We start from the raw sequence: 12,004 nt of genomic DNA, 5'->3' as shown, positions 1-12,004 counted from the left end.
CTTCTAAAATCATCATTTACCTGTCAGAGGCAGATTGGACCCCAGGGGAGAGAAGCGCACCCCCGGGGATAATGGTGGACTGTCCTCGCCTATGTTTTTGGCTGCCATTAACGGGGTGGTAGCCTAGGCTATTCTAGAACATTTGTACCTGTCTAACGACAGCCTTCTCTGTCCCTAAAATTGATACGGCTTCTACTTCAAGCACTCGTGCAGTTCATGATACATTTTAAGCTGTGCGGGAGGAGACCATTGGCACCGGTCACTGAACTTGACACTAAACTGCAGGTTGCCATGTTTCAGATGATTCAGCCTTTACGATACGACGATCACATATAGGCCTATCCAAACATTACATTAATGATGCAAGTATTTTGTGTAGTCAACTAATTAGGCTTAGCAGAGATGTAAAAGTCCGGCTTCAAAACGTAAAAGTCCTGCCATGTATTGGTTCTACCTGTGCGCTTAACACATGTGATTTTACTGATTAGCTGATTTACCTGGCTAAAGAGTTGTGCTCATTAGAATCAGTTGATGAAGTGAATGGTTGGAACAAACATGTGGCAGGACTTTTACTCTCTGAAGCTTTTACACCTCTGCTATTTAGTATACAACATTAGGGCCACACTAAACAAGGTTGTGTTGTGGTAAGGTTGTGTGTCCGTTAAAACTAATAGAAAAAAGCCATGTATTCAAGGCACACATCAATTACAATACAAGGCTGCCCTCCTGTGACGAATCTGGGAAACACCATCTGCATTTATTGGAGATTTGTGGTTTAACCTACCAAGTAAAAAAAGACGTCATTTAGGCCTACATGGGCATACACCAAACTTTATTGAATGAAAAATTGATGTCTACATTGACTTTGGAAGTACATATTTGTGATGGTAGCCTACACGGTACAACCTTGTCACAATTTAACACTATACACACAATATTGAATACCACACACACAGCTCAAAGACACAACATTCTACCTTACTGGATATTATTGGGGTTAAGTACTGTTATAAATAGGACATTTGCAAATGTAATATATTTATGAATGCATATTTGTAAGGGATAATGTATAGAATGCCGGTCATTATTGGGAAAATAAGTCCCGACAGGGCGAACCGGACCCCGACGCGCAGCAGAGTATGAATATACTGTATGCATGCATACGTGAAGATGGAATATGGTTATTTGATACATTATGACACCTCTGCATTGTTTGTGTTTGTGCATATGTTTTAGAGGAAGCCCAAAAGTAATTAGTTCCTTGATACAGTATTATCAATACCTTATTAGTTACAATCACAAACACACTCTCTCTCTCACACACACACACACACACACACACACACACACACATCTGATCTCTTCCTCTCTAGTCACTCTGCTGCATGTATCCATTCCTCGCTACCATTCTCTCAATCTTCTCCAGCAGCTCTGCCACCTGCTTGTCTCTCTGCTTACCATGGCCCAGAACATGGTACCTGCCCCCACACCTCCCCACTAGCCACTGGAGGTCCCTGTTCCTGAGGAGGTGCTGCTGGGGGCTCTCCCCCAGAGCCTCCCCCCAGGTGAGCACCACCAGGCTGTGCCTCCAGGCCTCATCCCCGAGTGCTGCCACCGTGGCCTGCACTGCGTGCCGGTATGCCCGTGTGAAGGACAGGTAGGCCGGTATGATGAGGAGGAACGCATGGGGGCCTGGCTGAGACTGGGAGATGCTCTGCAGGACGTCCCGGTGCTGTGCTGCCGTTGGGATCCTGCATGAGCGCCACTTGAGACCGGAAGGTTCCACAAGGCTGACCTTCCTGTCGGCCACCTGCCCCTTCCAGGGCGCCCTGGTGTCGTCCAAGTCCTGGCCCAGGAAGATGTGGCGAGCTGGGTGCCGTGAAGACCAGGCCTCTCCTAGGAGCACCAGCCTCAGCTCTGGGACCCTGGGCACAAGATCTGGTGTGATGTTGAGAGAGCTGTGAGATTGGTGGTAGTCTTCATTGTGATGGTCACTGTCGCTTTCATCCTCTCCCTCGCTGTTTGCCCTTACCTTGACTCCCAGTGTGGCTCCAGGACGACTCTTGGTCCTGTTGACCTGTGGCTGCCTCACATGACTAGTCTCCAACTGTCTCTCCGTGTCCAGCTGTGTCTCCTCACTCAGGTCATTACAGGCATCCACCTCTCCTCCAGGGCCAGAGATGAGCTCCTCTAGTCGATTTTTCATGTCTGTGAGTTTGTGGATGAGCTCAGTTTCTCTTCTCTCCATCTCTGTGCCATTCATTTTATTGATACTCTCCTCCTCCTCCTCCTCCTCACTGTCCTTCTCCTCAAGTCCTCCGTTCTCTTTTCTCTCTCTCCTCTCATTCAGCAGATCGTCCAGAGTTTTTTCTGCTTGGCTCAGCTCTTGCTCTGTCCTCTCTAGCTCTGCTGCGTCCCTGCTCCATCCTCTGCCCCCAGGAGCCTTAGACTTACTCACTAGTCTGAGTTCTGTGTTGTACAGGTATTTCTCCCACTGCTCTAACTCCAGAACCTTCTTTTTCATGTTCTGCTCCTGGTCTCCTAAGTGCTTTTCTCTGCTGTCAATCTCAACTTTTCTCTTCTCCAGCTCCTGTTTGACCCTCAGAAGGTTCTCCTGTGATTCATTCATACTTTCAGTTCCTGCATCAAACTCATTTTTCTGTTTGAGCTGCCCTTGTCTATGGACTTCTTCCATCCTGTCCAGATGTTGATATTTGTCCATTTCATTCTCTTTAATGCTGATGAGGTCTTCTCTGCTGCTCAGTTGTTTTTCTAGGTTTTGTAGCTCTAGTTCTTTTTCCGTCATCCTCCGCCCCCTTTCCTCGAGGTTTTGCAATTGTCTTTCAAGGTCTTGTGACCTCTTGGCCTGATTTTGCTCCTGGCAGACCAGTGCCAGTTCCTGTTTCTGCACCTCACTTTCTCTTTTCTCAAAATCTTCCTCTTTCTTCAGTAGATGCTGTTCCTGTATGCCAATCTTTTTGTTTTCAATGTCAACAACTCTCTTCTCGAGATTCTCCTCTCTTTGAATGATGTCTGTTAGTTCTTGTCTGCCTTCCTCCAGTCTCTTAGCCATTGCATTTACCTCCTGCATCTTACTTTTAAGAATTTCTTCAATTGTAAAGAGTTCCTGTTCTCTATGTTCTAGCTCATTGGTTCTTTGTTCTAGTTCATATTCTTTGTTGTTAAGCTCATGCTCACGGAGGCCCTCCTGTCTCACTATGTCTTCTTTTTTGCTCTCCAGCTCTTGTAAGCTCTTCTCTAGTGCAACTTGACATCCTTCAATTTCCTTCTCCCTACTCACAAGTGATTCTTCCCTTTCTTGGAGCTCTAGTTCCCTTTTCTGAAGTTCACTTTCCTTTTTATCAATGTTTAGCCTCTGGTTCTCCAGTTCATCCGCTTGATTTCTGAAGTAGAGTTCTTTCTCTTGAAGTTCAGCTTCTTTTTTCTCCAGAATCAAAGCTTGTTTTTCCACATCCTCTTCTTTCATCCTACATTCATGAAGTTTATTCTCCAGTTGTTTTTCTTTTTCTGAAAGGTCTTGTTCTGCACAACTCAGTCGATGTTCCTGGCTTAAGAGCTGTTGTTCTTTTTCCTGTAGTCTCTTTCCTTTCTCAGTAAGGTCCTGATGCTTATCATCCAGTTCCTGGGAAATGTTTTCACATTTTTCTTCCAGCTGTTTCAGGGCTTGCTCTTTTTTGCCCTGTTCATTCTCCCTTCTCTCCAGATTCCCTTCTCTCTTGAGGCATTCCTCCTTGACCTCCTCTTCATGTCTTAGCAGTTCAGTTCTATTCATCTCTAGCTCTTCTTTGGCAGAGATCAGTTCACGTTTACTGTTCTCAATCTCTTGCTTCTCATTGGTCAGCACCTCATCTGTCTTTCTTAGTTCTTCCTCCCTTTTGTCCGCTTCTTCTCTTTTCCTCTCTAATTCCTGTCGAACTCTCTCCAAGTCTCGATGTGTCTGCTCTGATCTGGATTTTAGGTCTTGATTACCTTTTTCCAACTTATCCTCTGCAGCTTCAAGTTCATTCCCTCTCTTTTCCAGTTCCTGGGCTTTAACCTTCAGTGCTTGGTCTTTCTCCGTCAGGTCACTCTCCATTTTCTTAAGTGTAAGATGGAAGTTCTCCATGTCTTTCTCTCTAAGGCCGAGTTCCTCACTTTTCTTTTCAAGCTGACTCTCTTTGCTTTCAACACCGAGTTCCCGTCCAGTCATTTTTTGTTCTAGGTGTTTTATTTCTTCCTCTTGCTTTTGTAGTTGAGATTCTTTCTCTTTTATCTCTTGCTCTTTCTCCCTTAGGCCTTCGATTTTCAGTTGATAACTTTCTTGAAGATGCTCTATGTTTTGTTTCTGTTGTCCAAGCTCACACTCCTGTTTCCCCAGGTCTTCCTCTCTCTTTCTTAGGTTATTTTCTTGTTCCGTCAGCTCCACTTCTCGTCGGTTGAGCTCTTCTTTTTCCTTCTGCAGCTCCTTCATCTTATTTGTGACCTGAAGTTCGGACATCTTGAGCTCTCTCTCCCTTCTGCTCAGGTCCTGCTCTCTCTCCGTTTCTTGCAGATGCTGCTCAGCCTGCCTCTCGGCCAGCTTCTGCTCGTAGTATCCTTTCATCTCCTTCATCTGGCTCTCCTGTCCCTCCATCCTCTCTCGCATCTTGTCTGCCTCCCTGCGCTGTGTCTCGTTGGTCAGCCGCAGCTCCGTGGCCTCATGCCGGTGCTCCTGCACCACCTCCATGTGCTGGGCCTCCTTGACTCGCACAGTCTCTCGGCTCTGCTGCAGCAGGTCCTCCAGCTCGACCTGCCTCCTCTCGTGGTTGGCCCTCTGGGTCTGGAGGTCCCTCTGGAGGTCCTCGCTCTTCTGCTGGAGTTGCTGGATCTCTCCCTCCATCTCCTGCCTCCTCTCCTGCAGATCCTCCAACCGCTTCTGGCTCTCTTTGAGCTGTTGCCGCACCTCCACCAGATGTTTCTCCGCCTCTCGCTTCTCCTCTTCCAGGTGTCTGATGGTGTCGTCTTTCGTCTCCAAGGCTAGCGCCTTCTCTGCCTCTGCCCGTTTAGTTTCCTGCTCGTGCTGGGATTTCATCTTCTCCTTTTGCTTATTGGTTCTTTCGATCTCTGCCTTCAGCGCCTCCTCCCTTGCTCTGTGATCCTCTTCCATGTTCTTGACGAGCAGACCATTCTCGGATTCTTTTCTCTGGAACTCGGCCTTGGCGTCACTCAGGTCTCTCTGGATTTGTTTAACTGTTTTCTGCAATTGCTCTGCCTCTTTTTCTTTCTCTTGGTTGAGTCGTTTCAAAAGAATGATCTGCCCGTCTCTTTCATCCACCTTTCTCTTCATTTCTGCTTCTCTTTTCGCGCTCTGCTCCTTGTGCGAGCGATGCAGCCCAGAGATCTCCTCTTCTTTCTCGCGGAGTACATTTTCCATGTCTTTGTGCCTTTTTAGACTCTCGGTGTTTCTCTTTCTCTCTCCCTCAATCTCCTTTTCTTTGCTCTGATTCAGTTGCTCAAGCCTTGCCAGCTCTGTCATCTTCTCCTGAATACTGTATTTCAGTCTGGTCATTTCTTCTTCTCGTTTTGCATCCAACTCCTTCTGCTTTGACACCCTCTCTATCTCCTTCTTTGCGTTCTGCTGTTCAATCTCTTCCATTTTCCTCTCTTTTTCTAGCAGTTGCCTCTTCATCTCGTTCTCTTTGTCCTTCAACCTCTTTTCCATCTCCATCCTCACTTGTGAGACGTCTTCATCGCATTTGAGCTTTAAGTTGTCCGCATCTCTCTGTGCCTGCTCCAGCTTCGCAGCCCACTCCTTCGTCTCTGTCTTCCATGTGCACTCCATTTGTCGTTTCTGCTGCTGCAGGGCCAGGTTCTGTTGCTCCAGCTCCATGGTCTTCACCTGCTGCTCCTCCACCTTCTCCGTCAGCTCGTCCACCTCCCGGCTCTTGTCCTCCGCCTCCATGGTCGCCTCCTGCTTTTCTCGGAAGACGCGCTCCAACTCGGCAGCCAGACGGTCGTTCTCCAGTGTCAGGTCCTGGATCTCTCTCTCCTTGTCCTCCGTCAGCCATGTCATCCTGTCCTCCAGCTCACTTATCAGGCTTCTCTGGTCCTCACCTCCCTTTTCAGGGGTGCTCTCCCTCCCAGACTCCTCCTCTCCTCCCCCTCCTCTTGGGCTGTGCTTCCCCTTCTCCCTCTTCCGGAGGATGCTCCAGCGGAGGCTCTTGACCTCCCCCTCTCGGAGCCTCTTGAGCTCCTTCTCCTGCCGCTGCAGGCGATCGTTCAGGTCCCGCAGCCTCAGGTGGTAGCGTTCGTTCTTGCTGCGGCCCAGCTGCTGGATGTCGTGCACGAGTGGTGAAAAGGCCTCGCACCGATTGCCCGCCACCATTCTCTCCACCTTGTCCAGCAGTTCCGCCACCTCCTTTGACGGTCGTACGGTCGCTGTTGTCGAGGCAGGGGCAACGTTGCTAAGAACATGGTAACGGTTACCGCAACGCTCCACTAGCTGCCGCAGGTGCAGGCCGCCGCTGTTGATGTGCTGCTCGGCCGTCACACCAGGGCGCAGCTTGTCGCCACGAGTGAAGAGGAGCATGGCGTGCCGCCACACGCCCTCACCCAGCGACGCCATCTGCTCCTGCAGGCATGACGCCGCCGCTGCCCCTACCACCACGTCCACCCGCAGCGTCACCAGCACCGCGTGGGGCCCTGGTGGGCACAGTGCCACCCCGGCAATGATCTCACGCTTCACCCTCTCCGGGGTGCCCCCCTCAGGTCCGCCCTCCCAGCCGGGGGTGTCTACCACGGTCAGCTTGCGGCCCGCAACATCAGCTTGGCCCCTGCCACTCTCCTCTGTGGCTGAGCCTGCCTGGAAGAGCGCTTGGCCCAGGAGTGTGTTGGCAGCGGAGGTCTTTCCCGTCTCTCGCTCCCCCAGCAGGAGCAGTCGGAGCTCGGGGAGACGCCGGCCTCCCCTGGGGAACAACTGCCGGTCCTCCTGGTCCTCAGATGGGGGGTGGTCACCTGTAAGGATGAAGAAGGGGATGGGGGGCATAAGGCCTTAGTTACACAATGGAGAGGTTATACTGTACATACAACATAGGTGGTTTTAAAAATAGATTTAAAAATATTATTTAACTGCTGATATAAGTCAATATGATTGTATCTAAGTATATAACTAACTGTTATGGAAACTATTTAACTACTTTACTCTATTAGACTGGCTTTGTCATACAAAACAAGGCCTGGTAAAAATGCCTGATTGAGTTGTTGTATTCGATCTTCACATCAACTCACATCAACTGCCCAGACAACTGTATTAGGCACTCATAAAACAAGCCCCCAGGGATGTTTACTGTAAATGTTTCCACTTTCACCGATGATTAAACCACCAGGGGTGCGTTTCCCAAAAGCATAGTTGCTAACCTGTTAGCAACTTAGTTGATTGGCAATAGGAAATTGCAACCAACATAGTTGCTAACTTAGTTACTGTAGCAACTATGCTTTTGGGAATCACATCCCTGGCCAGTTAAACAGGTGCTGCTCATCATTCAGTTCAACATGCAGTTTGCTGTTCAACTGGTCATGTACAGTACTAGCAATGTTTATCAAGTGTTTAAGGCTTAGACATAGACTAGAAAATGCAGACTGAACACCTTTCATAAGTACGGCCAAGAGTCTACTCACTGCTAAGCACTGCTCTGATACAGTTTCTCTCAGATGCCTGAGCCTGTTTGTCTCTGTCTCTCTCTCACACAAACACACAGATGCACATTTTTTTAGTTTTTCTGCTGTTAGTGAATGTGTGTGTGTTGTCTGTATGCTACGGAGACCTTGAATTTCCCCTGGGGATCAATAAAGTATCTATCTATCTATCTATCTATCTATCTATCTATCTATCTATCACTCAAACACACACATGCACGGCCTACTCATTGCTGAGTGCCACCCTGCTGCAGCTCCTCTGAACTTATGCATTCATTACACACATACACACACACACACACACACACACGCACATGCACACACGTGTTGACCTGATGCAGCTCCTCTGAACCTATGCATTCATTACACATAACACACACACACACAGGCGTCGCCCTGATGCAGCTCCTCTGAACCTATGCATTCATCACACACACACAAACACATACACACACATGCACACACATGCACACACACACACACACACACACAAACACATACACACACATGCACACACATACACACACACACACAAACACAAACACATACACACACATGCACACACATACACACACATGCGCACACACACACACACACACACACACACAGGCGTGTGGTCTACTCACTGCTGAGTGCCGCCCTGATGCAGCTCCTCTGGGCCTGTGCCTCCATCTGCCGCTGCTTCTTCCTCCTCTCCCTGCCCCTCCGCCGGCCCTCGGCCTCCAGGCCCTGCAGCAGCGGCGCCGCCCGGGCCTCCAGGTGACCGCCGCCGGCCGCCGCCACCATCTCCTCCAGCTTCACCAGCAGCTCAGCCACCTGCTGCCGGTCGTCACCGCCGCCGTTACCGGGGGACGAGACCCGGCGCCGGTTCTCCATCACGTGGCACCTGCCCCCACATCGCTGCAGGAGCTCGCGGAAGGCCTCCCTCTCGGCACGCGGCGATGTCTCCACGCCGGAGATGTCGGTGGGGCCCTGTTCATCGCCGCGGGTGACCACCAGCATTGTGCGCTGCCAGGCGCTGTCGTCGGCTCCCAGCATGTCCAGGTGGCGCTTGGCCTGGCGCACGAAGTCGCCCGTGACGGAGGCGCGCGAGCGCAGGATGAGCAGGAAGGCGTGCGGGCCGGGAGGGCACAGTGACATGCTGCGCATGGCCTCGCGGGTGACCCAGGCTGGCGTGCCGTTGGCCGAGTAGTACCACTCCCAACCGGGGGTGTCCACCACCAGAACGCGACGGCCCATCATGTCCCCTCTCTGTTTGGTGCATTCTTCGGTCCAGCGGTCCACTTCGAAACCCCTCGCTGCTCCTAGAATGGTGTTACCCGTGGAGCTTTTGCCTGCTCCTCGGCGGCCCAGCAGAATCACTCGCAGCTCAGGGAGGGCCGATCGTCCAGATGGGCTGGACGGTTCTAGAAGAGAAAGTGAAATAGGTAAGACCAAGTCCAAGGGAGGAACATAATAGTAGGTACTACTAATAATACAAACACGAGCAATCACTTGAGCTGTGTGTGTGTAGATAGTAATCATGTGATCATACAGTATGTCACAGCAAGTGTAGAGAAAGGGTAGTAGAGAGAAGATACACAGATATTCACATACAAAATTATTTGGATTTCCAACTGCATATTCTTACTATTTTCAAAGACATAGAGACAGATAAACAGACAGGCACACACAGACACACATATGTAGGTCTAGACGTCATACAACTTCAAAAGGCAAGGATGGGTCTTTAATCAACACAACACAAAGAGAGAGGAGGAACCACTGGATCCCTGCTCGATAAGATAAGCAGAGGAGTTCGCTTTCATATCCACACAAGCGCAACACTCAGCCAGAGTAGTCTGGGGATAGCGTGCATGCTATCTGGCCTTCATGCTGACTTGGGGCATTTTTAGGGAAACACTATGAGTGATGGGAGTCAAACAGGAGACAGTGTCGAACCAAAACATTTTTGTTTGGAGGAAAGCCTCCTAAATTTCAGAGACCCTCTTTGAAAATTTGATGACACATAGCAATGGATAGGCAAGAGATGACATCCTCACCCGCAGTGTTTATGAGCTAGCAATAACTAAAACTTGTGATTTAGTTGTCTTTCACTGAGTTGTGAGGAGGACAAAGCTAACAGAATGAATTAAGTTCCTCTGATTTCTATAGACATATTGTTCTCATCCATACAGGGAGACACATTATGATTTGCCTATAGGACAGTAATATAGCTATAGGTGCAACTGCATGGGAGTTTACTTGTAAACTTTTCTGATGTTGCCAGTATCCCAATACTTAAACATCTGTTTAAGTTGAGGAAGGCCTGAATGAGGGATTACTAACAATGATTCTCACACACGGGGGAAAGCAGCAGTCTGTACTTTCTCTTTCTCTCTTTCCTGCCTTCCCTCTTTATGTTTGATTTCTCTTTCCCTTTTACGTTTGATTCTACGCATCTGTCTCTTTCTAACCCTCCACCCTTTCCTTTCTGTCTCTCTTTTTTCCTACATCTTCCTCTCTTACAATCCATTTCAATCTATTTTACTCTCATCTCTCTCACAAAGTCTACCAGTTCATCTCTTACCCCGCCCCCACCTCTCTCATGCACGCGCTTTCTCTCTCTCTTTCATTGGTGATGTTAGCAGTTTTTGTGCAACTCACCGGCTCTGCTAGGACTCCTCTGCACACTTCCCTCCATCTTTCCTCCTCCTCCTCTTCCTCTTTTCCTCTCCTCTTTTGCGTTGCTGGGGGTCAAGGTTCTCCTTATCACTCTCTTTTAACCTTTAATCTGTCATCGCTCCTCCCTGCTATCTGTTTGCTGATTGTTTCTCGGCGTTGGCAGCAGCTCTGCAGGCTTCGCCACTTCCTGTCTGCCGTGGAGCTCAGAACGTGGAAGTGCTGGATGGTCATGTGACTTCAACCTGTGGTTTTCAGAGACCTTCACTTACTCATGCACGCCTAGTAGGCCACACACACACACACACACACACACACACACACACACATATGATTGGTGTGCTGTTGCACATTTGTCATAGTACAATATCCTGTGTAAGATTTCTCATGCAACTGGGTGCCTCCATCATTGTGTGTGTGTGTGTGTGTGTGTGTGAATATGAATATGTGGGCATGAGCTTGTGTTCAGTTAAAAATGTTGTGTGTACAGTATGTGATATTTCATGTCATCTTGTGCACGCAGAAAAATGTGCACATGCACAAGATGACATGAAATATCACATACACACAACATTTTTAACTGAACACAAGCTCATGCCCACATATTCATATTCACACACACACACACACACACACACACACACACACACACACACACAGAGTGAAGCAGGAAGTGAGGCGGGTGTTGCCTGTGTGGTGTTGCGATAGGCTCGGAAACTGCACTGGCCACCTCCATCATCACACCAAACGGAGAGGAGACATGTAAACACAGCGCAATGACACATGCTACTGATATTCTCTATTCTCTCTCTCCCTCTCATACACATGCACACACACACACACACACACACACACAGAGTGAGTGTCCTGGTATATCTTACTGTATATCAAGTAGCTAGTCATATCACATAAGTGCCACATCAAAAAACCTGTGCCTCGTTACTGCCCTCTATAGGTCAGTAGAGCCTTTCTTACATATAGTACACTTCATGTATTCATTTATTACAGTGCATGAAAATGCACTGTTCTGTTATCCGAAGTCTTCTTCTTCTTCTTCTTCTTCTTCTTCTTATTATTATTATTATTACAGTGCATGAAAATGCACTGTTCTGTTATCCGAAGTCTTCTTCTTATTATTATTCTTCCCACCAAATGTCTGCGTCTAATTCAGCTTCAACCGTTTAACGTAGAAACTTTGTTCAAACTTTGTAACGTAGGTCTTGAAAAGGACACTTGAGGAATGTATTTTTCACTTTTGTAAACTTTATACTTTTTGAGATATTAACAAATACATTAGCACTATGACATCACAATGGACTAATTAACTTGATTTGGACCTGTATCAACTTCCAGCTGCTCAACTAGGACCCGTCAAAGGGCCAGTTAAACTGATTGCACCTGTATCAACTGCTTTCTGCTTAACTAGGCCAACTCTCTGTGTCTCTCCATTCTACAAGGATATAAGGCACATTTAATCCAACTTTCTATCCATTCATCCTCTACAAACCATTCACTCATCCACCCATTAAACTATCCACCAACATCCATTAAACAATCTGCCTATCAACATCCATTCAACTTTCTGTCTATCAACATCCATTACACTGTCTACATTTAACTTTTAAACTATATACTCTGTCTCAGGCTTTAGGCATACAATCTGGCTCTC

General features: G+C 48.2%; 1 protein-coding gene across 1 annotated transcript; it reads right to left on the bottom strand.

Annotated features, from left to right (window-relative positions):
- Positions 1-815: 815 nt before the first annotated feature.
- On the bottom strand, positions 816-10,522 carry si:dkey-185m8.2 (trichohyalin). The gene is made up of 3 exons (XM_042069103.1): positions 10,321-10,522; positions 8,301-9,080; positions 816-6,993 (listed from the first exon to the last, which is right to left on the bottom strand). The coding sequence occupies exons 1-3, from the start codon at positions 10,355-10,357 to the stop codon at positions 1,370-1,372; spliced, it is 6,441 nt and encodes a 2,146-aa protein (XP_041925037.1). The 5' UTR covers positions 10,358-10,522; the 3' UTR covers positions 816-1,369.
- Positions 10,523-12,004: the final 1,482 nt, after the last annotated feature.

This window comes from Alosa sapidissima, chromosome 18 (assembly GCF_018492685.1).
Source record: "Alosa sapidissima isolate fAloSap1 chromosome 18, fAloSap1.pri, whole genome shotgun sequence".
Taxonomy (NCBI): domain Eukaryota; kingdom Metazoa; phylum Chordata; class Actinopteri; order Clupeiformes; family Clupeidae; genus Alosa; species Alosa sapidissima.
The sequence above is the reverse complement of the archived record's forward strand: the minus strand, read 5'-3'. Positions and strand labels throughout refer to the sequence as shown.